General features: G+C 38.0%; 2 protein-coding genes across 4 annotated transcripts; one reads left to right on the forward strand and one right to left on the reverse strand.

Annotated features, from left to right (window-relative positions):
- Positions 1 to 3,909: 3,909 nt before the first annotated feature.
- On the forward strand, positions 3,910 to 26,009 carry LOC132300359 (uncharacterized). 3 transcript variants are annotated; one of them, XR_009480403.1, is made up of 3 exons: positions 3,910 to 5,795; positions 7,525 to 7,881; positions 25,580 to 26,009. XR_009480403.1 is itself a non-coding variant. In XM_059797394.1 (3 exons), the coding sequence occupies exon 2, from the start codon at positions 11,586 to 11,588 to the stop codon at positions 12,852 to 12,854; it is 1,269 nt and encodes a 422-aa protein (XP_059653377.1). In that variant the 5' UTR covers positions 7,528 to 7,881; positions 11,502 to 11,585; the 3' UTR covers positions 12,855 to 12,898; positions 25,580 to 26,009. The 3 variants fall into 3 exon arrangements, 2 of the variants coding, with proteins under 2 accessions (XP_059653378.1, XP_059653377.1); XM_059797394.1 differs by lacking the exon at positions 3,910 to 5,795 and adding an exon at positions 11,502 to 12,898 and having other exon boundaries at positions 7,528 to 7,881; XM_059797395.1 differs by lacking the exons at positions 7,525 to 7,881; positions 25,580 to 26,009 and having other exon boundaries at positions 3,910 to 4,119; positions 4,367 to 6,002.
- LOC132301504 (uncharacterized) lies at positions 20,139 to 20,934 on the reverse strand. The gene is made up of 2 exons (XM_059798753.1): positions 20,412 to 20,934; positions 20,139 to 20,344 (listed from the first exon to the last, which is right to left on the reverse strand). The coding sequence occupies exons 1-2, from the start codon at positions 20,932 to 20,934 to the stop codon at positions 20,139 to 20,141; spliced, it is 729 nt and encodes a 242-aa protein (XP_059654736.1).

Here is a 26,009-nt window from a genome sequence, read left to right on the forward strand (position 1 = left end):
GAGGAAGTAATAACCCATTGGACCATTAATCTGCCTTAGTTTTTTAACAAACTTATTGCTTCTACTTTGATAAATTAATCTTTCGTAAATGATGTATTGAAATGGGTACAACAATAAAATTAATATTTATTTATTATTATTTTCTTCATCATCAGAATATTAATTGGGTTGATTTTCTTAAAAAATATTCTGGGTCACTGAAAGGGGTATTTTAAAGAAAAATTATTCTATTCTAGATTTGATGCTGGTCTAACCAAGGTGAAGGATCACCTCCGGTCGTGCCCCATTTTCTCCTTTCTGGAATAAATGACTGAGAATGTGCCACATCAATTAAAAATATTGGGCAATTATTTTTTCACCATCCATTTTTTTAGTTGTATATTATATATATATAAATTTTAAATATTGTATTTCATATGCATATATATACGTCGTCTTCCTTTCTCTCTCTAGAAGTTTCATCAGCTTTCATTAATGAACTTTCCAAGGACTGACAACAACTTCTGAGCTTCAAAGTTTCACTTCAAAAACCCAAACACACTCCAAAACTGGTTTCCCAACAACAACTCATGTAATTTCACTGGAGTATTATGCAGAAACTCCATAGTATCATCCATAGATCTAAGCTTTGTTCATCTAAATCTCGATTTTGGGTCTGTTTTTTCTTATCTGATTACTCTTCCCAATTTGTTGGGATTTTACGTATAACAAATAAAGTACGTACTACTTGTGATACAAATTACGTATTGCTTAGGATGTTAAGTATATATGATGATGTTAAGTAGGATTATGTTGGGATGTTATGACTCCAGAGTATCATCCATAGATTTTTGCTTTTTTAATATAAATTTTGATTTTGGGTCTGTTTCTTCTTATCTGATTACTCTTCCCAATTTGTTAGGATTTTACGTATAACATAAGCATGAAATAAAGTACATACTGCTTGTGATATAAACTACATATTGCTTGGGATGTTAAGTAGGATTATATTGGGATGTTACGCATAATTTATATTGACTTAAATTACAAACTGTTGGGATGTTATGTACAAACTGCTTGGGATGTTATGCAGTACACAAATAATTAAACAAAAAAAATCATGTCAGTCCAGATATTGCTCTGTTCCGATATTACTCTTGTTAATTTGAAATAAAATGACCTAGTATAGGAAGAAAGGAAATGAGAAATTTATAGAAACAAAAGATGGAGAAATAGATCTGTGATTCATTTTGGAAACAAATAAAAATTATCAATATTTGAAAAAAGAAGAAGATAATAAGTAGAAAATTACTCTCTTTCTCTCTCTGAAACGCTGTTTTTATTTGGAAACAAATCGAAGCATGCAAATTTTTGGAGAAAATAAAGAAATCAAAATTTGAAATGGGTTGATTGATATTTTGGGAGAGAAGAAACTGAAATGGCGGGATTTCAATTTGTTTTCAAATGGGTTGCTGAAATGGGTTTGTTGAATTAAGGGAGGGAAGAAGAGTATTTGTGAATGGTGTGTATATATATATATATATGAAAGTTGTGCGTACAACAAATACACATTTTTACTCATCATAGTAATTACTGATTTTTAACAAAAATGGAAAAAATGGGTAACTGTTCAAATGGAGAGGATCTTGATCTACCAAATAGAATTATTCCATTTCATATGTCAAACCAAACAACAAAATGAGAGTGACATCTCTATTCTATTTTTATTCTCACTTGAACAAATATTTCATTTCATTTATGCGCACCAAATGAAACCCAAAGAGTTATATGAAAAGTAGAAAGAGTGATAAAATTAGTACACCCATATGTTCACACAAATATAATAAATTCAGGATGATTTAACATTCCAAGGTATTAGCAAAGATGTGACAGTCAACCATTAAGATTAGACTTTAATTTACTCAGTATAAGTGATAATTGACATCCATAGCTTTTTAATTTTTTAATTTTTTATTTTTACCCTAGCAAGAAAACATGCCATACGCCATACGACATCTACAACAAGATCATCAGGCAGATACAGAAGATCAAAAACACATAAAACATCATTCCAAACTAACTAACATCTCTTATAGTCAAGATCAACAATCTTGACAAGTCAAAGAAAAAGTGCCAGTTATAGAAGGAAAATCACCACAACAAAAGAAAAAAGCCACTGGCGAGAGAACCAAACACACCAGCGTAGGCACCAAAAAGCTCCATAAAGGAGCAGACAAACAAACCCAATTCCGGCGACCCAGCAACCATCTATCGTTGGAAACGATGTAGATCAGGAGGTCGGGTACAAAAACTCACAATAAAACATGAGAGACACTGCTTACAGCGAAACCTCGACGACAGCGAGGAAAAACAACAAAAGATGGCGTGAAGCCACCCACCAAACAGGCTATGTACAGCACGCCGATTTTATAAATTAGTGGGTGGTAAAAAGTGGGACTTCCCCACTCGCATGGGAGGGAGTGGGGAGGAAGCAGGGGGATAAAGGTGAGGAGCGACGGCTACTAGGGTAGAGAAAGGCGAGAGAAAAGTTGGGTAGAGAGGGAGAGACATCCATAACTTAGACTGCAAAAAAAGTAGCAATGAAGTTTGGAAATATAAAATGTAGATGATCTACAAACGCTTAAAATATCATAAGAACACTTCATGTGAAGTAAAATCAATTTTTTTTTTTTTTTATTTTCTTTCAAATTAAGTACATTAGAAATAGTAATTTTTTCTCGAAAAATTTCAAAGCATAAGAAAGGGGGAGGTTAAGCTGCACCAAAATGTCTTTCCCCAAAAATTTGCCTAAATGAAAGTAAGGTTAGATCCAAACACACCTTTACACACTACAATTAAAACCATCAGGCGGCACTCACCTTGTTTTGAACTTTCTAAACATTGTGGGAGAAATTTTTTGTTTTTTCTTAAAGAACTTCCACAATGTTTTTGAGGAGACTCAAACCTCTACCTAGACGAAATATCACTAGGTAGCAGTCTTAATGTAACTTACACAAGTTACACCACCCAATACTACTACAATAGATCATATCAATCTTTGCTATACAAAAACTACTATCAATCAAGTTGAAACTTGTCCTCACCTGTGTGATGGTTTTGAAAGAAAATTTAGAAGGCTGAGTTCAAATTTTCTCGTTACTAATAGACTGATGAACTAAAGCTATTTTGCTCATTCACATATTAATCACTCAAAAAAAAAAAAAAAAAAAATATAAATAAATAAACAGACTGAAAAAAGCATAGATCAAATAAGAGGAAAGAAAACTTACAAGGACGCGAGTAGGCTAAATTGTCAATACTGAGATAGTCAGATATGCAAAAAAACAAAAAAAAAAAATTGTAAATTATTTTCTCTACATAATTAAGGTTGGAAATTTTATATTTCATTTAAAAAATAAAAGCTTAACTTATCTTTTTGCCTTCATATGTTAACTGTTTTAATTTATTTTAGGAATTTGATTGACACAATGCAATAATACATTCAATTTTTTATTTTGGGTCCAATTTATTTATTTATTTTTTATGGAGATATTTTGCTTGTTGGGTCGGAAGAGATGAAAAATATTAAAAATTAGAAATAGAGAAGTGGACCTAAACATATTTAGAAGGATAGTTGTGTCCTTTTAAAATATATATATTAGTTAAAATTAGAAGTGTCATTTCATTTTAAATTAAAGTACAGGTATAGAGAAATAGAATGTTAATATATCACACTTTAAAAAAAAATTGAATATCAATTCAATTTATATAATTTATTTGAAAGTTTTCGTATAAAATTTTGGAACGAAGACGAGGAATTTATTCAATAATATTAAAGATTAGGTCTCGTTTTCTAATTATTTAAATTGATAAAAAATATACTCCATATATTTTCAGGATATTTGAAAATAGTTTGGGAGTTGTTGAAAACTTTACCAATTTATTCGGGTCGGTCTGCTTTCGTCATATCCTCAAAACCCGGATTGTGCCAAGGGCTCCATGAATCCATGAATCACCTCACTTTTATTTTTCGATAACTTGCCATATACATCAACACAAGATTTACACTCACTGGATTCAAAAGAATCGAATTTGGACACAAAATCTGGAAAAGAGTTTGTGGGGTTGATTCATTTTGAGGTAATTTCTTAGTTTGTTAATGGGTTTTCTTAGTTTACTGGATTTGGGTATTGTGAGTTGGAATCAATCTGTTCAGGTTCGTCTTGATATTCGTAATCTAATCCCCTTGGTATTGTCTTCAATGAGAAATCTGCATTGATATCATATATATGCTGTTGTTTATTTCTCTAAATTTATTATTTGGAATGAACTGTAATGAGTTGTTACTTCATATAGTTCATAACCTTAGTTTGTATTCTTCTAACAGCAACTTCATGACAAGACTCAAACTGGGTTTTGATTTTTATATGATGTTGAATACATGAATTATCTTCAAAGGGTTGTTGATTTGTAGAGCTGGACGAAGCATTGTTGGATTATATTGACCTTTGATGGGAATTTTTTACATGGGTTCAATTTTGAGGTTGTTTGTGTAACAATGGAGAGAAAATCATCAGCTAGTAAGAACTTGAAGCCGAGCGGTTCATATGGTTTCTTAGACTTGCAACGATCGATGCAAGTTGATCACCAACAAGATGCACTGCCATACCGGAGTTTCGTGACCCATCCCCAACAATTTCAAGATGATTTCCCGGTAAGGGTTTGGAATATGCAACAACCTGAGCAACTGGAACCATCTGCGAGGGGCATTGATGGATCGAATACGGTGGAAGAAAGTGTTGATGTGAACAATGAAGGTGATAGAGAGAAAAAGGAGTCCCCCTGGCAGCGCGTAAAGTGGACAGATGAAATGGTGAAACTTTTAATTACTGCTGTTTCTTACATAGGAGAGGATGTTTCCTTTGATTGTAATGGTGTCAGAAGAAAGAGGTCCTCGTTAAAGAAAGGGAAGTGGAGGTGTATTTCGAAGGTCATGGCTGAGAGGAGTTATAATGTATCGCCTCAGCAGTGTGAAGATAAATTTAATGATCTGAACAAAAGGTATAAGAGACTGAATGATATACTAGGGAGGGGCACTTCTTGCAAGGTGGTTGAGGAGCCAGCACTTTTAGACTTGCTAGACTTATCTGACAAAGCAAAGGAGGCTGTAAAGAAGATTTTAAGCTCAAAACAATTATTTTATGAAGAATTGTGCTCCTATCACAATGGGAATCGGTTGTACCTTCCTCATGATCGAACTCTTCAATGGTCCTTGCAGTTGGCTCTTAGAAGTAAAGAAGACGATGATCCTCAGGAGTCAAGGCTGCACAAATCTGAGGCCATTGATGAAGATGATCACGTTGTAGAATCTGTTGTTCGAGATGATGAAACTGAGGAATATGCTTCACTTAAGGGTAATGGGGAAGCATTTGTGGGTTTTGACAATGCCTTGAACTTTTTGGATTGTAAAAAAAAATCAGATCCTCATTCTTCAAATAATTGTGCCAATGTGAGCCAAAATTTCACTGAAGGCAGGCATGTAGAACGGATTCAGAGTGAATCAATTATGTCTCGGTCACTTCAGTTGGAGGAGCAGAAACTGCACATTCAGGCCCAGATGCTGGAGTTGGAGAAGCAGCGGTTCAGGTGGTTTAGGTGTAGCGAGCAAGAAGACAGGGAGCTGGAGGAGATGAGGCTAGAAAACAAGTATATGAAGCTTGAGAATGAGCGTTTGGCATTAGAAATTAAACGCAGAGAATTGGGTGCTAATTAAATTCAATGACCATTGTGCGGGAGCCTAGGCATTTTTATTTCAGGTGCATAACTTAGTTGTCTTTTTCAATTATTTTTGTCTTTCCAGTAAGCTCGTTTTTTCCATCAAAGGTGGAGTAAATTTAGATGGGGGCATCTTCAAGTGCAATGTATAGGCTTTAATAGGTGATAAATTTTTGTATCATCTACAAGTGATCAATGGTACTGCCTCAATGTTTATCAAATTATTGATGGAGTTCTTATTTTATTTATTTCTACACCAGAGAATCCTTCTTACTGAGGATTTTCTCAATGATTGATTTCTTTGTGCCCAAACTTCATAAACCCAGTATACTTGGTGGACTGTAACTTTTGATAATTGTTCTAAAATATTAATTGTGTAAAAATATCCTTTATAAGTTGTTCCTTTGTTGTATTTTGGCGTTTTCTTTTATTCTTGTTCTAATACTCTTTATTTTATCTAAATTCTATCTGTAATTATATTGTCACATAAAGAGATAACTTGGGAAAAAATTTGAATCAACTTTTGGGTTACTGAATTTAGTGTTCTGGATCAAGAAATGTTTCATGTTTTGCAGTGTATGTTACAAAATTCAGATTGCTAGGGTATTAATAGTATATGTTACCCCTGATATGTGGACAGGTTCTATTTGTTTTCTTTGAGATGCATATATATGCACTAGTTGACATGCGTTTGTACATCTATCTAGACATCTATCAAAATTATCATATTTGGTATATCTCCAGTTTGGAATGGAAATTGAAAATGAACTAATTTTTTGATCTTTTTGGATTTCTTTATTTACTTGCAGAAGATATGTTTAGAAGGTACATGCAGTTCTAGTTTGGTAAAATTTTGTTCATCCCTACCAGTCAGTGGTGGTAGGAAGTTGCACTCTTTTTTATACATGGTTTTATGCTTTTAATTTTGTCAAATAACTAAAGAAGAGGCTGACGAACGAGGATGGCGAAGATAATTTGAAATAATACAATCTTTGGGACAATGTGGCCCATAATTGAGTGAAAAATGTTTGATTAGTATAAATGAAAAAAACCTTTCTCTGAGAGCATTGGACCTTCATGAATTTGTAGTGAGAGACATTTTTGTACCTAAGAATTGATTAACCAAAGTAGAAACTAGTATTTCATTTATGCTCGGGCTGTCAAGCGTGAGAGCGGGTTGAATTGAGTAACGGGGACCTTATTTTGTAATGACCCTTTTTTTCAGTTGAAATTACTTTGATTTGGTAGCTTGCTTATTTGATGTCACTTTGTGTCGTTTGATGCATACTCTTATTTCTTCACATTAAGCTATGCGTCTTAAACTAGAACTTCCTATTTGTGAGCTACAAATAGTTGGCTGTGGTTAGAGATGGTTCTCAATGGAATCTTGTCAGTTAGCACATTGAAAATCATTAAGATTGTGTAGTTGTTCGTCCCCTTCCTATTGGGAAATCTTGCTCTAATGTTTGCATCTGTTTCCGGAGATTGTGGAGTGTGGACTTTAAAGTTTATTTATTATTATTATTATTGTTATTATTATTTGTAAGTCCTATAATTATATTGGAGTTGATAAAACGGTACTTAAAACAGTAAGTTGCTAGTCTTGTGAATAACATGATGCAGAAACACTGATTAATAAGATTTAAACAGTAAGACTAAGGTCCAAGGAGTTGGGATGCAGTTTTTCATTTTTTTTTTGGGTTAAGGAATCCAACATGTTAACTGGTCTACCTGTCTCATTGTTATTGGGTCTTGATTTTCAACCCACAGGTCAGGGTCTATGGACTGGTAGAGAGAATAAAAAAAGAACCCAATATGAGAAATTCTACTAGAATTGGCGAAAGCTTCATGCTTCTTTGATGGGTATGATGTTGAAACCCATTGAAGCGAAGATGTGGCGCTGTTGCCGTCTGATGTTTAGTTGGAGACTCTAGTGGTTGCTTGACTGGGGATCCTTACAGAGGAGCTAAAACCTCTTAGTGCTTCCACAATTGAAGTTGGAGGTCAGAACTTGTACTGACGGGCACAGAGATTTCATGTCGATAAAGAACTGGACAAACTATTTGAAATTTAAGCCTAAAGAGAAGGCAAGTGAGGGTATTGTGAGTTCAACTGCAATCAAATCAAGTAAGTTCCTTTTCTGTTGTATGCTTTTTAGTCATTGTCTTGATGGAACATTATTCTGCTCAATCTTTGATCAGTAGCCTAGATTTGTTATTTACAGCAATCCCCAATGCTTCCTGGTCGACCCCCTTAGCAATATATTAAAGTCGATTATTATTTGAACTTCATCTATCATCATCTTGTGCTTTGCAACCAAAGAGAGACTGGATGGTCCTGAATTCTTATTTATTTATTTTTTTTTTACAAAAGTGTAACTTCTTTTTCCCTTTGAAATTTGCATTCTAGGGTGAACCTTATATTGGCTACTGTTCCTTTGTTCACCGATTCAAACTGTTCTTCATATTTATAATTCTAGCTCTAGGACTAAAAACATTCCAATTTTTGTGCTCATTGAACTCACTTTATGAGTAAATTTCAGTACCAAAATATAAGCTCCTGTATAAATTATGTGGTTATTGAAGATCTAATTCTTTCACCTGATGAAACTGTATAATATTTGATTTGGTATGGGTCTCTCTCTGTCTCTCCCCTTACCAACCCTTACCTTGACCTGTGCTCGAGTGCTTGATTCAGGTCGGAGGTTAAAGAATTTGGCAGGTCCAAATGAGCTGAGTCAGTTCTTCTTCTTTCAAGGTTGCCTAGTTGCTTGAATATGCGCAGCTTGATGATAGCAAGTCACAAACCTTGATTTCCTTCAAAATTTAAATTGCGTAGACAGATACTTGATTTGCATGTCAGCTCTATATATTAATTGTTCCGGAAATACTTGTCCCTGACTGTGAATTAAATGCAGAAAAGACTGTAAATGGTAGATTGTCACATGCTATTTAATTTATGATTCAAATACCGAATTTTATGGTTCTGCACTGAACCAGCATTCAAGATTTACTTTGATTGCTTAATGCACATTCCAAAAATATTTGGTTATTTAACGTTAATTAGATGACTGGGTAATACAAAAGCTTTGTTCAATTATGCTGAAGTATCTTGGACCTAGGAATGTCAATTTAACTTGCCTAGGTGGAAAAGCCCCACCCTCTCTCCTAATGAAAAGGGTTTTGGTTCTCATCTAATTGGGTTAGGAGCGGGTGTGTGAATGAGAGTCAAAAATTCGTTTTACTTTGAACCCGTCCTATTTAGTTGTGATATATATATAGATATAATATTATTATTTTTTATTCTGTTCAATATTATTTTAGATTTGTAATCATAAAATTAACAAAATTTATGGTTATGATTGTTGGATGTTTTATTATATTAAATTTTTTTTCTTAAAAAATATATTTTGAATATGTTTTGGAATGTATTTAGTTATTTAATTTATACATAGCACGAAGTACTTCGAATACGTCTCGACTTTGAATCAGGGGGGTTAGATGATTAATTTTTCTTCACTGAACGGGTTTGGATAGGGGCACCCCATAACGTATCTGCTCGCTGACAAACCTACTTGGACTTTAAGAAGTAGTACTTTCACTCGTCTTATTCGCTTGTCTTAGTTTACAATTGCTGGACAAGAATGCCTGAGGTTTAACTGATTGGATTAATGGTCTCCCTGAGAATTAGGGAGATACTATGTTTGGTTGATACTGAACCTTGTCTATAATTCCATATTATTATTATTATTGTTGTTGTTGTTGACTTTCAGGTGCAAAATGGGCACCCCTAAATATTTACCAACTAAGCACGTACCCAGTATAACGTTGCAATAGAGAGGTGGACTACAATTATGACCCATTTCAGGGTTCTGATAATTTTTGACAATTTCACCAAGTTTGAGTGAGAATATGTCAATTAGAGAGTCCAAAGCCCAGCTTTATTCAAATTGCTATACCGTTATAGTCATTCTGAAGAGCGGTCCACCTCAAGTCCCCCAGTTACCATTAATGGGGCTCAAGTAGCACATCATATATGGCTAAATGGTTGTCAATAAAGTTTTTAGAGGTTTGTGAATGAAGCAAATAATGATATCAGATATCCGATGTTATGTTCTCTTACCACTTAAAGAGTGATGTCAGTGAAAGTTTTTGAGACTTGGAGGGGAGTGAATAGGTTTTAAAGCCTTTTTCACTTAATTACTACATATTTATTTAAAAAACACGTGTCCTAATGGGGGGGGGGGGGGGGGGGGGGGGGGGGGGGGGGGCGGCTCTAAGAGTTGGAACTTTTTTTTAAAATTTCGACAAAATACAAAAAATCAAATTTTATTTATTTATTTATATAAAAAGTTAAGATAAAAATATTTGAGTGCATCAGTTACCCCATTGAGCTGGGAAAGCATATCCTCTAGATATTTTGTTTCTTAAAAACAAAATTAATGGATGAAAAAAAAGGGGATAAGCGTTTTGGAATTTGAATGACCCTATGCATGTTAACTTGAAAGCCTGTAGACATAACTCTTGAGTTATTATATTTTTTTACCAAATAAATGTATTTTGAATTCATTGTGCATACTTCAGTGGTTCTCAAATAATTTCTTTACGTACAAAGGTCTGTAGTTCAAATCTTCCGAGAGCATTGTGGGAGTTCTTTGCAAGGGAAAAAAAAAAAAAAATCATTTCTTTACATCCTATACATTACAAATGAACTATTTGCAGTATTTTGAAATTTGATTTGTCCGAGAAATTTGTTATATTGTTTTAAGTATATCTAAGGGTTTTGTCTTTCAATTATTTCACCAATGTTATTCCTTTCTTAAATTCCAATCACTCTAAACTTATGAATTATAAAATGACAAATTAAAGATTTGAGAACCAACCCAGATTTGCATATTTCACGTTATATAATTTATTTGATTTTTTTTGGTAATGAATTAGAAATTTTTAATATAGAATTTTGAGTGAAGAAGAGATATATTTACAATATAAAAAAGATGAGCACTCATTTTCTAATTCTTTAAAATAATAAAAAGTTATTTTCAGGATATTTGAAAGTAATGTGGAAGGAGTTGTGATACACATCCGATAGTCAAACACATTTGACTACATTTATGTGAGTGGGGGATGATGTCATCCCCCACTCAGATAAAAAAAGTCGGATGCGTCCGACTTTCAGACTCTTTACCATTTTCCATTTGGAAGTTATTGAAAACTTTACCAATTTATTCCAGATTGGATGGTCTGATTTTGTGATGTCTTTAAAGCCCGAACTGTGCCAAGGGCTCCATCATTAATAACCTTACTATTACCTTCCGATCACTTGCCGTATTCATCAACACAAAACTTACACTCACTGGATTGAGAAGAATCGAATTTGGATTCAAGATCTGGAAAAGAGTTTGTAAGTTTGATTCATGTTGAGGTAATCTTTTGGTTTGTCAATTGATTTTCTGCATTTGGGTATTGTGAGTTCGAATCAATCTGTTCAAATTTATTTTTATATTTGTAATCTACTCCCCTTGATATTGTCTTAACTGATGAAATCTGCATGGATACCATATATTCTACCATTTATTTCTCGAAATTGATTATTTGGATTGAGCTGCATTGAGTTGTTACTTCATATAGTTCATAAACTTAATTTGTATTCTTCTACCAGCAAAATCGTGATAAGACTCAAACTGGGTTTTGTTGTTATCTGTTGTTGAATACATGAATTACCTTCAAATTGTTGCTGATTTATAGAGTTGGACGAAGCAATGTTGGGTTATATTGACCTTTGATGAGAAAATTTTAAGTGGTTTCAATTTTGAGGTTGCTTGTGTAACAATGGAAAGTAAATCATCAGCTAGTAAGAACTTGAAGCCGAGCAGTTCTTATGGTTTTCTAGACTTGCAAGGATCGATGCAAATTGATCACCAACAAAGCACATGTCCATACTGGAGTTTCATGGTCTATCCCCAACAACTCCAAAAAGATTGCCCGGTTAGGGTTTGGAACATGCAACAACCTAAGCAACCGGAACCATCTGCCAGGAACATTGATGGGTTGAATATAGTGGAAGAAGATGTTGATGGGAACCATGAAGGTGATAGAGAAAAAAAGGAGTCCCCCTGGCAGCGCATAAAGTGGACAGGTGAAATGGTGAAACTTTTAATTAATGCTGTTTCTTACATAGGAGAGGAAGTTTCCTCTGATTGTAATGGTGTTGGAAGAAAGAGGTCTTTTGTAAAGAAAGGGAAGTGGAGGTGTATTTCGAAGCTCATGACTGAGAGGAGTTATAATGTATCGCCTCAGCAGTGTGAAGATAAATTTAATGATCTGAACAAAAAGTATAAGAGACTGAATGATGTACTAGGGACAGGCAATGCATGTAAGGTGGTTGAGCAGCCAGCACTTTTAGACTCGCTAGACTTGTCTGATGGAGCAAAGGAGGATGTAAGGAAGATTTTAAGTTCAAAACAATTATTTTTTGAACAAATGTGGTCATATCACAATGGGAACCGGTTGTACCTTCCTCATGATCAAACTCTTCAACGGTCCTTGCAGTTGGCTCTTAAAAGTAAAGACAATGATGATCCTCAGGAGTCAAGGCTGCACAAATATGAGGCCCTTGACGAAGACAATCAAATTGTAGAATCTGTTGGCCGAAATGATGAAACTGAGGAACAAGCTTCACTTAAGGGTAAGGGGGGGACGTTTGTGTTTCCGGTGGTGTCTCAAAAGAGGAGCAAACATGGGGAAGAGTATGAACCTGTGGGTTTTAACAAAGCCTTGAACCTTTTGGATTGTAACAAAAAATCAGACCCTCATCCTTCAAATAATTGTACCAATGTGAACCATAATTTCACTGAAGGCAGACATGTAGAATGGATTCAGAGTGAACCGATTATGTCTCGGTCACTTCAATTGGGAGAGCAGAAACTACAGATTAAGGCCCAGATGCTGGAGTTGGAGAAGCAGCGACTCAGGTGGCTTAGGTGTAGTGAGCAAGAAGACAGGGAGCTGGAGGAGATGAGGCTAGAAAACAAGTATATGAAGCTTGAGAATGAGCGCTTGGCATTAGAAATTAAACGCAGAGAATCGGGTGCTAATTAAATTCAATGACCTGTGTGCTGGAGCCTAGGCCATTTTTATGTCAGGTGCATGCTGCATAACTTGATAATCTTTTTCAATTATTTCTGTCTTTCCAGTAAGCTCTTTTTTCCTATCCGAAGTGGAGTAAATTTAGATGGGTGCATCTTGAAGTGCAATTTATTGGCTTTAATAGGTGATAATTTTTTGTATCACCTACAAGTGATCAATGGTTCTCAAATTTTATCAAATTTTTTTTTTTTTTTTTGATAAGTAATAATAAATTAAAAAAGACGTTTAAATGGGGAACACGTCCCTTAAACAGTAGAGGAATCGGGGTCTAAGGCCCCAAAGAATCCAGAAAAGTAATTAAAACATCAGAAGAAGAGCAAGAACTCCTCTTCACATAACTAAAGAGATAGCGAATAATAACAAGTTTCAGTGTCGCTTTAGACGACTCCTTCCTTTCAAACATTCTACTATTTCTCTCCTTCCAAATGCACCACCAGACACAATGTGGGACATTTCTCCAATAATTGCGCACACCCCTGCTCACGCGACATCCTCTCCAGGCATGAATCAAATCCTTAGTAGAATGTGGCATTACCCAACACATGCCAAACAGTCCAAGAATAAGATTCCAACAATCGTACGCCAAATGGCAATGCATTAGACGATGATTAACAGATTCCCCATCTTGCTTGCAAAGGCAGCACCAATTAACAATACAATTTCCCCTCTTCCTTAAATTATCAATCGTCAGAATTTGACCCCACACAGCTGTCCACACTGTTAGAATGTTTATGTATATATATATATTCATGTTGGGTTATTATGTAAATACCCATAGTTGTTAGGATCACTGTGTAATTAGGTAACCTTGTATAATTAGGTTATTTGGTTTCCCTTTATATAAGCCACTGTAGGCTTAAGGGCTATGTGTGTGAGAAATACACAAATACAGATTTTGCTCTCTCTTTCTCTCTCTCACAAACTCGAACATGGTATCAGAGCAATATGAATTCATGGGTGTGGGAAACGTCAAGTGTGTTGTTCTTGTATAAGATCGGAATCGCGATTGTGGTGTTGTTCTCTTTGTCGGAAGTTTGGTCGCCGGTCGGATTGAGAGCTCCTCGTTCGTCGTCCTTAGATCTGAAGCCTCATTTGTCGTCGTCAGACCTAAAGCTTGTTTTGTTGCTCGTGTCATTGCCGTTTTAGTTGTCAGCGAGCTCGCCGACACCTACCGTCGTCATTTGCAGCGGTGAGTTCATCGATTCGTGGTTCCTTCTTGGCCGGAAGTTGTAGAGGTTCTCCGGAAGTTGCAGAGGTTCCGATTCGATGTGGTCGATTCGTCTGTTGCTTGTAACTGAGTCGCCGAAGCCTCCGCTGTGTTGTTCCCCGGCGTTCGTGACGATGTGAAGAAGAAGAACCGTGTTTGGCTACACGGTTATGTTATTCCAACCCCGGTTTACTTAAACCGGGATAACTATTCCAACCCTGGTTTACTAAAACCGGGATATCCCAGGTCCGACCCAGCTCCAGATCCGACCCGGTTCCGATTCTGCAATTTTTCCTGAGGTTCGTGTTTTTTTTTTTTTTTTTTTTTTTTTTTTTTTTTTTTTTTTTTTTTTTTTTTTTTTTTTTTTTTTTACCTTCTCCATGGCTTCTAGTTCAGACCTGTTATCTTCTACCTCCTTCAATCCTCCCATGACTTCAGTCAAGCTTAATGGCAAAAATTACATTTTATGGGCTAAGTCAGTCGCCATTTTTCTGAAAGCCAAAGGCTTTGGCTCTCATTTGGTTGAGGATAAACCCAAAAGCAGTGGTGCTGATTTCAGTTCATGGGAACAAAGGGATGCTCAGATCATCTCCTTAATGCTGAATTGTATTGAACCTCATATTAGCTCTAACTTGTTATATCTGGACACTGCCAAGGACATATGGACCTGAATCCAACAGTTATTTTCCGGTGCTGGTAATATAACCAGAATCTATGAGGTGTGTAGACAATTTTTTGACCTCCAGCAAGGGACTCAAAAGTTTAGAAGAATACCTCTCACGGGCAATGGGACTTTGTGAAGAAATGAATATGTATCAACCCATTACCTCTGATATGAAAAGCATGTAACAACAATGTGAGGATTTTAATGTTGTTCGGGTTCTCACAGGATTGTCACAAGAGTATGAACCTGTTCGTGCACAGATTTTGGGTAGCCCTACACTTCCCTCTTTACCTGAGATGTTATCTAGACTTCAGCGTGCCACTTTATCTAGTGGCGCTTCAGGGGGTGCTTTAAGTGGTGTCACTGCTCCTCCTAGCAGTGAACGTTCTGCCTTAGTTGTGAACCAGGGTGGCTTTCAGTCTTCTCGTGGCAGTGGTGGTCGTTTTACCCGTGACCGTGGCCGTGGTCGAGGCAGAGGCAGAGACTTTAAGCTTTGCACTCACTGCGGTCTTACTAATCACACTGTCAATTACTGTTGGGATCTTCATGGGAAACCGCCACCTTCTTCCTATGCACATCAAGTGACTTCTACTAATGGAGATTCTTCTCTCTCTGCCACACCCACTGCTCCACATGTGGCTGTTGAGACTGCTATGGTCATGATTCCCCGCGATGAGTATGCTTAGTTTCTGTCTCAACAACAGCCTTCCACCTCATCTTCCATGGGGTCCTTGGCCCAATCAGGTCGTGCCCCTGCATGTCTTTTGTCCTTTAGTCAAAGTCCCTGGATTCTTGACTCTGGCGCATCCGATTACATGACTGGTAGTTCTCATCTCTTCTCTGATTTTCAGTCTGTTCCTTCGTCTCAAAGTGTTACTCTTGCTAATGGATCATCAACTAAAGTTTTAGGTTTGGGAACTATTCATCTCACCTCTTCTATGTCCCTTTCCTCTGTGTTATATGTTCCTCAATTTCTTTTTAATTTGTTGTCCATTAGCAAAATTACTAAATCTCTTAACTGTTCCATTACATTTTACCCTACATGTTGTCTTTTTCAAGATCTCAAGACAAAGAAGAGGATTGGTACGGGACATGAAATAGGTGGCTTGTATTACTTCGATCTTGCACCATCTCCTATGGCTCTTGAATCATCTTTGTCTTCTTTCCAGTGGCACTGTCGTCTTGGCCATCCATCACTATCCGTTTTGCAGCATGAAGTCCCCGGTCTTAGTCGTATTGAGTCCATGTCTTGTGAAACATGTCAGCTTAGTAAGCATTGTCGTGTATCTTTTAAACCGAGAGCTAATAATCGTGTTGCTAGTCTTTTTCAATTAGTTCATTTAGATGTATGGGGACCAATAAAACATATTTCTATTAATGGATTTCGTTATTTTGTGACTTTTGTGGATGATCATTCTCAGATAACTTGGTTGTTTTTAATGAAAAATCGTTCTGAGTTGTTTTCTATTTTCCAACTATTTCGCAAAGAAATAAAACTCAATTTGGGCGTTCCATTCAAGTTTCACGTTCTGACAATGCCAAAGAATATTTCTCTGATCCTTTTGAGGCTTATTTTCATGCCAAAGGCATCATTCATTAATCCTCTTGTACTTATACTCCGCAACAAAACGGAGTAGCTGGACGTAAAAATCGTCATCTCCTGGAAGTTTGTCGTGCCCATTTATTCCATATGCATGTTCCCAAACGATTTTGGAGTGATGCTGTTCTTACGCCATGTCATCTTATTAATCGGATGCCCTCGTCAGTGTTAAAAGGTAAGTCTCCTCATTCTGTTCTATTTCCCGACTCCGTATCGTTTAATCTGACTCCGCGAGTCTTTGGCTGTGTGTGTTATGTCCATAACCTTGGATCCAGTCTTGATAAACTCGATCCTCGTGTCACTAAGTGTGTTTTTCTTGGGTATTCTTGCACTCAGAAGGGCTATTGTTGTAACAGTCCTCATTTTCAACGCTATTTCACTAGTGCTGATGTAACATTTTCTGAGTCTCTACCATATTTTTCTGATTCTACTCCTCCTCTCGATATTACTTCTGAGCCACCTTTGCCAACGGTTGTATCTCCGCTTCCTGCTTCCGCACCTCCTCGCTCTGCTGTCCCATTGCAGGTTTATACTTGACAACCTCGACTGCCTACTTCGCTCCCTCCATCTCTTTCAGAGTCTTCGGATTCGACGCCTTTACTTGATGATTTGCTTATTGCTCTCCCTAAAGGTATTCGGTCGTGTGTTACTGCACATCCCATTTCTAACTTTGTCTCCTACCGTCATATTTTATCCTCTTTATCTTGTTTTTTATCCAAAGTATCTGCTACTTTTGTTCCCAAGACTGTGCAGGATGCTCTCTCTGATTTGGGTTGGTGACAAGCCATGGTGGATGAAATGGATGCCCTTCACCGTAATGAAACATGGGATCTTGTTCCCTTACCTCCGGGCTCCAAAACAGTTGGTTGTAAGTCGGTCGACACAGTTAAATACCTTCACGATGGATCTATTGAGCGGTTGAAGGCTCGTCTAGTGGCAAAGGGGCACACTCAGACTTATGGTGTTGATTATGATGAGACTTTTTCCCCTGTTGCTAAGATTTCTTCTATTTGGGTTCTTATTTCCATTGCTCTCAATTGTAACTGGCCGTTGTTTCAATTGGATGTCAAAAAATGCCTTCTTACATGGTGACCTAGTTGAAGAAGTTTATATGGAGCAACCACTTGGGTTTGTTGCTCAGGGGGAGTATCGTCGCACTCTTTGTCGTCTTAAAAAGGCCCTGTATGGATTGAAACAATCTCCACGGGCTTGGTTTGGAAAATTCTCTAAGGCGGCATTAGAATTTGGTCTTAACAGATGCCAGACCGATCATTCGGTATTTCACCTGCGCACTAAAGCTGGCTTCATTTTTCTTGTGGTGTATGTAGATGATATTGTGATCACAGGTGATGATTCTGCAGGTATTGCTAAGTTGAAGTTGTTTCTGCAAAATCGATTCCACACTAAAGACTTAGGTAAACTTAGGTACTTCTTAGGTATTGAAGTTGCTAGATCCAAGGAAGGTATAAGTTTATCTCAACGAAAATATGTGTTGGACTTGCTAGAAGAAACGGGTATGTTAGGTGGTCGTCCAGTTGATGCTCCTATGGATTCAAATACAAAACTTGTATCTGATGAGGGTGATCTATTTAATGACCCAGGCAGATTTCGTCGCCTTGTTGGGAAATTAATTTATCTCACTATCACTCGACCTGATATTTCATATGCAGTTAGTGTTGTAAGTCAGTTCATGGGAGCTCCTAGAATGCCACATTGGATTGCCGTTCTTCAGATTATCCGATATCTCAAGCAAGCTCCAGGTTTTAGGTCACTATACAAATCAAATGGTCATCTTAGGGTGGAAGTTTTACAGATGCTGACTAGGCTAGTTCTCCTTCAGATAGGAGATCTACTACAGGCTACTGTACATTTGTAGGCGGAAATCTTGTTACGTGTAAAAGTAAAAAGCAAACGGTGGTAGCTCGATCTAGTGCTGAAGCTGAGTACAGGCAATAGTCTATACCACTAGTGAGTTGACATGGATACAGAATTTTCTAAAAGAACTTAGGTTGACAGTTGAAGCTCCTACTCCATTGTTCTGTGATAACCAAGCAGCTGTTCACATTGCATCAAATCCTGTGTTTCATGAGAGGACCAAACATATTGAGGTTGATTGTCACTTCATTCGGGAAAAAATATTAGGTGGGAGTACCTCTACTCCATTTGTGAAGTCTGAAGATCAACTAGCTGATATGTTTACCAAAGCACTGGGTCATAACCGGTTAAGGACTATCTATTCCAAGCTGGGATTATTTGATATATATTCTCCAACTTGAGGGGGAGTGTTAGAATGTTTATGTATATATATATATTCATGTTCGGTCATTATGTAAATACCCATAGTTGTTAGGATCACTGTGTAATTAGGTAACCTTGTATAATTAGGTTATTTGTTTTCCCTTTATATACGCCACTGTAGGCTTAAGGGCTATGTGTGTGAGAAATACACAAATATAGATTTTGCTCTTTCTCTCTCTCACAAACTCGAACACACACAAAGAATGCCACCCTAGTAGGTGCCGAAGAGCGCTATATAGTTTTCCAAGGGAAGTCAAAGCTAACAAATTTAGACAGGCATAAGAACAAGGATCTTACTTCAAAACGACCGTGAGAAGAGGGAATCTATATCAAATTGTCATGCCCACTACTAATTCCTTCCTGCCGATACAATTGGTCCAAAAAAATACTTACCTTGTTCAACTCCCAGTCTTGAAATGACCGCCTCAAGTGCACATTCCACGTAATTCCACTATTATCAAGCCGATAACAGTCAACCACGTAGGCATGTATGTCAATTGCAATACTGTATAATCTGGGAAATGTGCGAAATAATGGCTGATCCCCACACCAAAGATCTTCCTAGAAACAGACGCATCTACCATCACGAACTTTGAATCTAATATGAGAAGAAAAGCATCCCATCCCTTCCGAATGGATTTCCAAGCCCTAACTCCTCCTGTAATAGAAACCGGGCATGTAGTCCAACCGCCAACGTCTTCCCCATACCGACAAGATACTAACCTTCGCCAAGGACGATGCCTTTCCTTCCCGAATCTCCATAACCATTTGCCCAAAACAGCTTGATTAACAGGAATCAATCGTCTAATACCAAGACCACCCAACTTCATAGGCTTGGAAACTCGCTCCCATCTGATAAGGTGATACTTGAACTCTTCTCCCCTTCCACACCAGAGAAAATCCCTTTGAATTTTTTCAATCCTTTCAGCAACGGAGCATGGAATTTGGAACATAGAAAGAAAATATGTGGGAAGACTAGATAAAGTGCTCTTGATAAGAGTTACTTTGCCCCTCTTTGACAAATATTGCTTTTTCCATCCTACCTTGCATACCTGTCGAGCACAGAGTCCCAACTCCCCACTAACCTTGAGGAGACCCCTAAAGGCAAACCTAAATAAGGAATAGGAAAGGAACTAACCCTGCAGCCAAGTACTGCAGCTAAAGAAGAGATATCCTGAACATTCCCAACAGGGATAAGCTCACTCTTAGCCACGTTTACCTTTAGCCCGGAAACCACCTGAAAACAAGCTAGACTGCACCTCAAATATCTAAGTTGAGACACATCTGCATCACAGAAAACCAAAGTATCATCTGTAAATAGCAAATGAGAAATCTCCACCTGATGGTCAATATCTCTTCTAACCCTGAATCCATTAATGAGCCCAAGATTCTCTGCCCTGCGCATAAGTCTGCTAAGGCGCTCCATGACAATAATAAAGAGGAAAGATGACAATGGATCACCTTGTCTTATTCCCCGAGAACATTTACAAGAATTGAGAACTTGACAAACGAAAGACATGTCTCAATCCATTTCCTCCATTTGCTTCCAAACCCCATTCTTTGTAGCAAATAGAGGAGAAAATTCCAGTTAACATGATCATAAGCTTTCTCAATATCAAGTTTGCATAGAACTCCAGGAACACCATTGCCTAATCTTGAATCCACACATTCGCCTGCAATAAGAACTGAATCAAGAATTTGCCGACCTCCAACAAAAGCATTCTGGGAGTCTGTAAATACAACCCACCAAACTGATAAGACGAAAATCCTTAATGTCAGAAGTGCTTCCTTTCTTAGGGATGAGGGCAATAAATGATGCATTTAGCGACTTCTCAAAGACACCAGTAGAATGGAACTCCTGAAAGGTACCCATCACCTCACCTCTCACAACCGCCCAACTTTCTATAAAAAAATGCATAGTAAACCCATCAGGCCCCAGAACTTTATCCCCATTACAACTTGATAAGGCTTTTGGAACTTCTTCTTCAGTGAAAGGAAGCTTTAACCCCTCTCTCTCTAACTCAGAAAAAGCATCAAAAGGGAGTCCATCAAGTTTGGGTCTCCAACCTAAAGGTTCTGTGTAAAGCTTCTGATAAAAAGAAACTATCCCATTACTCACCTCTTCCTCCCACCACAGCTCCACACCTTCCACTCGAATGCGTCCAGTGTGATTACTCCTTCTATGACCATTAGCTAATATGTGAAATTTTTTTGTGTTACGACCCCCTCTTTCAACCAAAGAGCCCGGGATTTTTGTCGCCATGAAATCTCTTCCATACTAGCAATCTCAACAAGAGCTGCCTGACAGGAAGCTCTCCTAGTAACCCTTGCTAAGACCGCCTGAACAACATGATCAGAGATAACCCTTGCTAAGACCGCCTGAACAACATCCGGGAATTTTTCTTCCTATTCCCCAGAGATCAGAAATCTGTCCAGTCTTGAGAGAGTAACTGGATCCCTGCCACTAGACCAAGTAAAGGTTGCACCTTCCATTGGTAGATCAAAAAGAAGATGCTTATTAATGAAGTCAGAAAACTGATCCATATCTACGGACCTCCTTCCCCCAGTAGACCTCTCTGACGGGGACATAACAGAATTGAAGTCCCCACCCAAACACCAAGGGAGAGGCCACATTCCTTGAACATGGCTTAGCTCCTCCTAAAAAATAGGTCTCTCATTATCAACAAGCGGTCCATAGACCCTAGAAAAGACCCATATGAAATCATCATCTTCCATTTTAAACTCACAGGAAATAGAAAATCTCTCCATCCACACATCCATTCTAGACAACCATCTGTTGTCCCGTATAACTAAAATTCCACCCGAAGAACCTGTAGCATCCAAAGCCTCCCATTCCACAAATCTTCCTCCCCATAAGCTTCTAACCACCCCGTCAGAAATGGATGCCAACTTGGTTTCTTGCAAACAAACCACCTGAGCCCCCCATTTCCTTAAAGCTACCTTCACTACCCTCCTTTTATTCAGGTCATTGAGACCACAAACATTTTAAGTAATAATTCGTAGCTTCATTAAAAACCAGATAAGAGTAACTCCCCTCCCCCCTTCTTTAAACTCCTACTTCTGGTCCTTCCCCTTTCCTTCACCACCCCTTTCTTCCCTTCATAGTTAACTTCAGAAATTAGATTCTTGACCTCTTGTGCCCCTTTCCAAGACGATAGAGGCCTAGTATTCATTACCTCAGTGGTCACAGCAATCTCTCTTCCTTCCACTATATCATGAAGGATAGATAAAGTCTTATCGTTATTACCTTCTGATGAGACACCCAACAACTCGCTAGTGGCTCCTATATTATCAATCACCCAGTCCTTTCGTATATTTGCAGAAGAATCAGGTTGCAAAACAGCCAAAGGTTCTACATTGACGCATTCATCCTCCAACCAAGGGGCTAGCTCATTAGAGTAAACCTGTTGGATAGAACCGAGGTCATCATTATCTTCAGTATCTCCTCCATTGTCAAACACCGAACCTGTGATATAGTCTTCTACTCCATTAGCCAAATATCTAACAAGTGCATTCTCCTCTGTCCCTATAGTTGGCAAACAGTTAAGACCTTCCAAGGCTACACGCATGAGACTAACAGATTCATTCTCCGCAGCCCCTTCAGAAGGCAAGCAAAGGCCTTTTAAGGCTACATGCAGACGGAGTTCTTTAAACAGAGCCAAAGCCTCAACATTAGATAATTGAAAATGGAGATCCCTCCCCACACAAACTGTAACCCCCTTAGATGAATCCTTAACTGCGCATTCCCCTGGATCAACATTCCCTGAATCAGTCCTGAAAGCAGCCCTTCCTTCCGTATTCGATCCAAACTCAGCTTCAGGTATAACCGAGAGCGCACTGCACTTCTCCTTTACCAGTTCAATTTCCCTCCTCACCACCCCATTAGAAGGAGAAGAAGAAGAAGGAGCGTATGGAGGTCTTTTGAGATGGTGGGTCGAAGACATACCTGGAGCATTAGTGGATGTCCACTTCTGCTTTTCTTTTCTGTACCATCTAGCTCCATGATTAATTCTGTGAGAGTCTTGAACCGGAAGTCTGGTACCGGCGCAACACTGAGAGTGGCGAGAATCCTTCTCAACAAATTTTACACCTGTCTCGGCTGCAGAGAGATCCATCCATCTCCTCTTCTCCGGCGAATTCCAAAAAGTTGTAGAGATACCATTGAGGCTTCGACTCTGTGAATTGCTACGCCCTGTGGTTGGGCTAGGCTTATGATTAAGAAAAGAGACTGAGATAATGTTATTAGGCCCCGCATAACCTTTCTTTTTGGGTTGCTCACTTTTGGCTTGAGTTTAGGCTTGGCTAAAGTTGGTGGGTTCGACTTCTCATTTGAGAATGATAACTGGTTGCTAGGCCCCCACTTAACAGCCCTCTTAAACTCCAGTGGGCCATGATGAACCAACCCATTTAGCTTAGAGCGCGCTTCAGGCCCACGTTTAGGCCCAGCCAAGGCCACTGCATGAATGGCTCCTTTAAAGCCACGATCCCGTCCACGTGGTTGGTAACCGTTGAAGCGGTCAATACGAGATGATGATGGGCACTGATTGAGGGCGTTAATGACACGGCTCTTGGTTCGGCCTTCTCCACTCGCTTCTGGTGCGTGGGCAAGCAATCGTCTCTTCCTTTCAAATCCCTGATGGGTCTGTAAACTCCGGTGACTTCCATCCATAATCGTTGCAGCAGCCGGGAGGTGAGGACTCTCCCTGACGCCATAATAGGACTTAGGAAAAATGCGGGGTGGTATTTCCTCTAACAACCCTAAAGGCCACTCTTTGATCCTCCATGAAGACATACTCCAGCATCACTTTTCCGGAGGAAACATAGAGGAGGATTCTCTCCCCACTCACCGAAACGTCCGCCTCAACACCTCGAAGACCACCACATAAATTTCCAATTGCTACAAATAACTTATGGCACCATAGGTGGAGAGGCAAACCAAACATCACGCTTTGTATTTCCCGATCATTCACTGCAGAACACCTAGCCGCGAAGTACCAAATATCGATGGACAGCAAGGCATCGCCCCACCTCTTCTTCCCTTCTTCCAGAAGCCTTAGGCCTCACTCTCCGATGGAAACCTAAACAGGAATAATTCATCAGGTAGGGGAGAAACTTTCACCCCACTCGAAATCTTCCAAGCTTTCGTAGCCCACGCCTCGATCCCTTCTAAGCATCCCACATCTCTATCAAAGCGACCTACCAAACATGATCGCTAGGCTGATTCTCGTTCCTTGATGCTTTGGTGATCAACCCTAAAAACCGGATCATTGACAATAGTACAACTTTTGATTTCTCCATGAAAATTGAGGCACGGTAAGGTTGCGACACTGAGATAGGATCGATACATAGGCTGTTTGTGTTATCTCTCATAGTTCTTTCATAATTTTGGTGGTGTTAATAGTATTTTGTGTTATAGAGGCTTAATTAGTTGTTTCATTTTTCTTTTATGTTACTTTTTTTATCAAATTATTGATGGATTTATTATTTTTGTCGTGTATAATGGCCTTTTCTTTCAATGTTGAATGGAGGAATATCGTACTTTCTTGGTTCATCTTATATTCTACCCCAGAGAATCCTTCTTATCGTGGATTTGCTCAATGATTGGGTAAATTTGTTCCCAAACTTCATAAACCCAGTACACTTGGTAGACTGTAACTTTTGATAACTGTACTAAATATTAATTGTCTAAAAACACCCTATTATAAGTTGTTCCTTTGTTGTATTATGGCCTTTGCTTTTATTCTTGTCCTAAAACCCTCTCTTTTATATAAATTCTCTCTGTAACTCTTCATGTTGTCACATAAAGAGAAAACTTGGGAAAATTTTGGAAGCAAATTCCGGGTCACTGAATTTAGTGTTCTAGAGCAAGATATGTTTCATGTTTTGCAATGCAACAAAATTCAGATTGGTTTTTTGCTTTTAGTGAGTTAACACTTTTATTTTTTTTATGTATGGTTTTATGCTTTTAATTTCGTCAAAGAACTAAAGAAGAGGCTGACGAAGTAGGGGAGGAAGATAATTTGAAACAACACAATCTTTTGGACTATGTGGCCCATAATTGAGTGAAGAATGCTTGATTAGGATAAATGAAAAAACCCTTCTCTGGGAGCATTGGGCCTTCATCAGTTTCTAGTGAGAGACATTTTCGTGCTTAAGAATTGATTAATTTAAGTAGAAATTAGTATTTCATAAATGCTTAGGCTGTGAAGCGTGAGAATGCGGATTGAATATAGAGAGTAGGCACTTTGTGCAAATAGTGCCAACGTTTATGTCTGTATCCTATCTGCCCATTCCAATACCCTTGAGTAACGGGGAGTTAATTTTGTAATGACCCTTTTTTCAGTAGAAACTAGTTTGATTTGTTACCTTGCTTATTTGATGTCATTTTGTGTTTTCACCTTGTGCTATTTGCTGCATATTCGTTTTTCTTCACATTAATCCATGCTTTGTAAACTAGAGCTTCTATTTGCGAGCTACGGATAGTTAGCTTGTAATTAGAGATGGTTCTCAACGGAGTCTCTTCAGTTAGCACATTGAAAATCATTAAGATAGTTGTTCATCCCCTCCCTATTGGGATATCTTGCTCTAATGTTTGTATCTGTTTCCGGAGATTGTGGTGTGGACCTTAATTTTAATTTTTATTTTTTTGTAAATCCAATAATATATTGGAGTTGATAAAACGGTACCTAAAACAGCAAGTTGCTAGCCTTGAGAATAGCATGAAGCAGAAAGACTGGTTAGAAGATCTAAACAGTAAGGACTAAGGTCCAAGGAGCTGAGATGTAGTTTTCCGTTCTTTTTATTCATTTATTTCTGTTAAAGAATTCAACATGTTAACTGGTCTACCTCTGTCTCGGTGTCTTTTGGTCTTGATTTTCAATCCACAGGTCAAAGTCTCAAGACTGCTGGGTGGAGGAGAAAAAAAACAAAGAATCCAATATTAGAAATTGTACTAGAACTGGCGAAAGCTGCATGTTTCTTTGATGGGTATTATGTTGAAAACCGTTGAAGCAAAGATGTGGCGTTGTCGTCTTCTGATGTTTAGTTGGAGCCTTTTAGTGGTTGCTTGACTGGGAATCTTTAAATCCAAAGAGAAGGCAGGTTATGGTATGTGAGTTCAACTAGAATCAAATCAAGTTAGTTCCTTTTCTGTTGTATGCGTTTAGTTATTTTCTTAAATGTCATGTATTTTGAGTCCAGCTACAATCAAATCAAGTTGGTCCCTCTTTCTGTTGTATGCTTTTAATTGTTGTCTTAAATGTCATGTATTGTGAGTTCAGCTACAATCAAATTAAACTATGTTCCTTTTCTGTTGTA

The sequence above is a fragment of the Cornus florida genome, unplaced genomic scaffold (assembly GCF_030987335.1).
Source record: "Cornus florida cultivar Cherokee Brave unplaced genomic scaffold, ASM3098733v1 CherokeeBrave_3.0.0_Hap2_Chr03, whole genome shotgun sequence".
NCBI lineage: Eukaryota > Viridiplantae > Streptophyta > Magnoliopsida > Cornales > Cornaceae > Cornus > Cornus florida.

Coding starts and splice junctions, on each gene's coding strand:
- LOC132300359 (XM_059797394.1), top strand. CDS start 11,586: ATGGAAAGTAAATCATCAGCTAGTAAGAACTTGAAGCCGAGCAGTTCT.
- LOC132301504 (XM_059798753.1), bottom strand. CDS start 20,934: ATGGCGACAAAAATCCCGGGCTCTTTGGTTGAAAGAGGGGGTCGTAAC. Junction 20,345..20,411: donor TCTTATCAGTTTGGTGGGTT/GTATTTACAGAC, acceptor TTCTTATTGCAG/GCGAATGTGTGGATTCAAGA.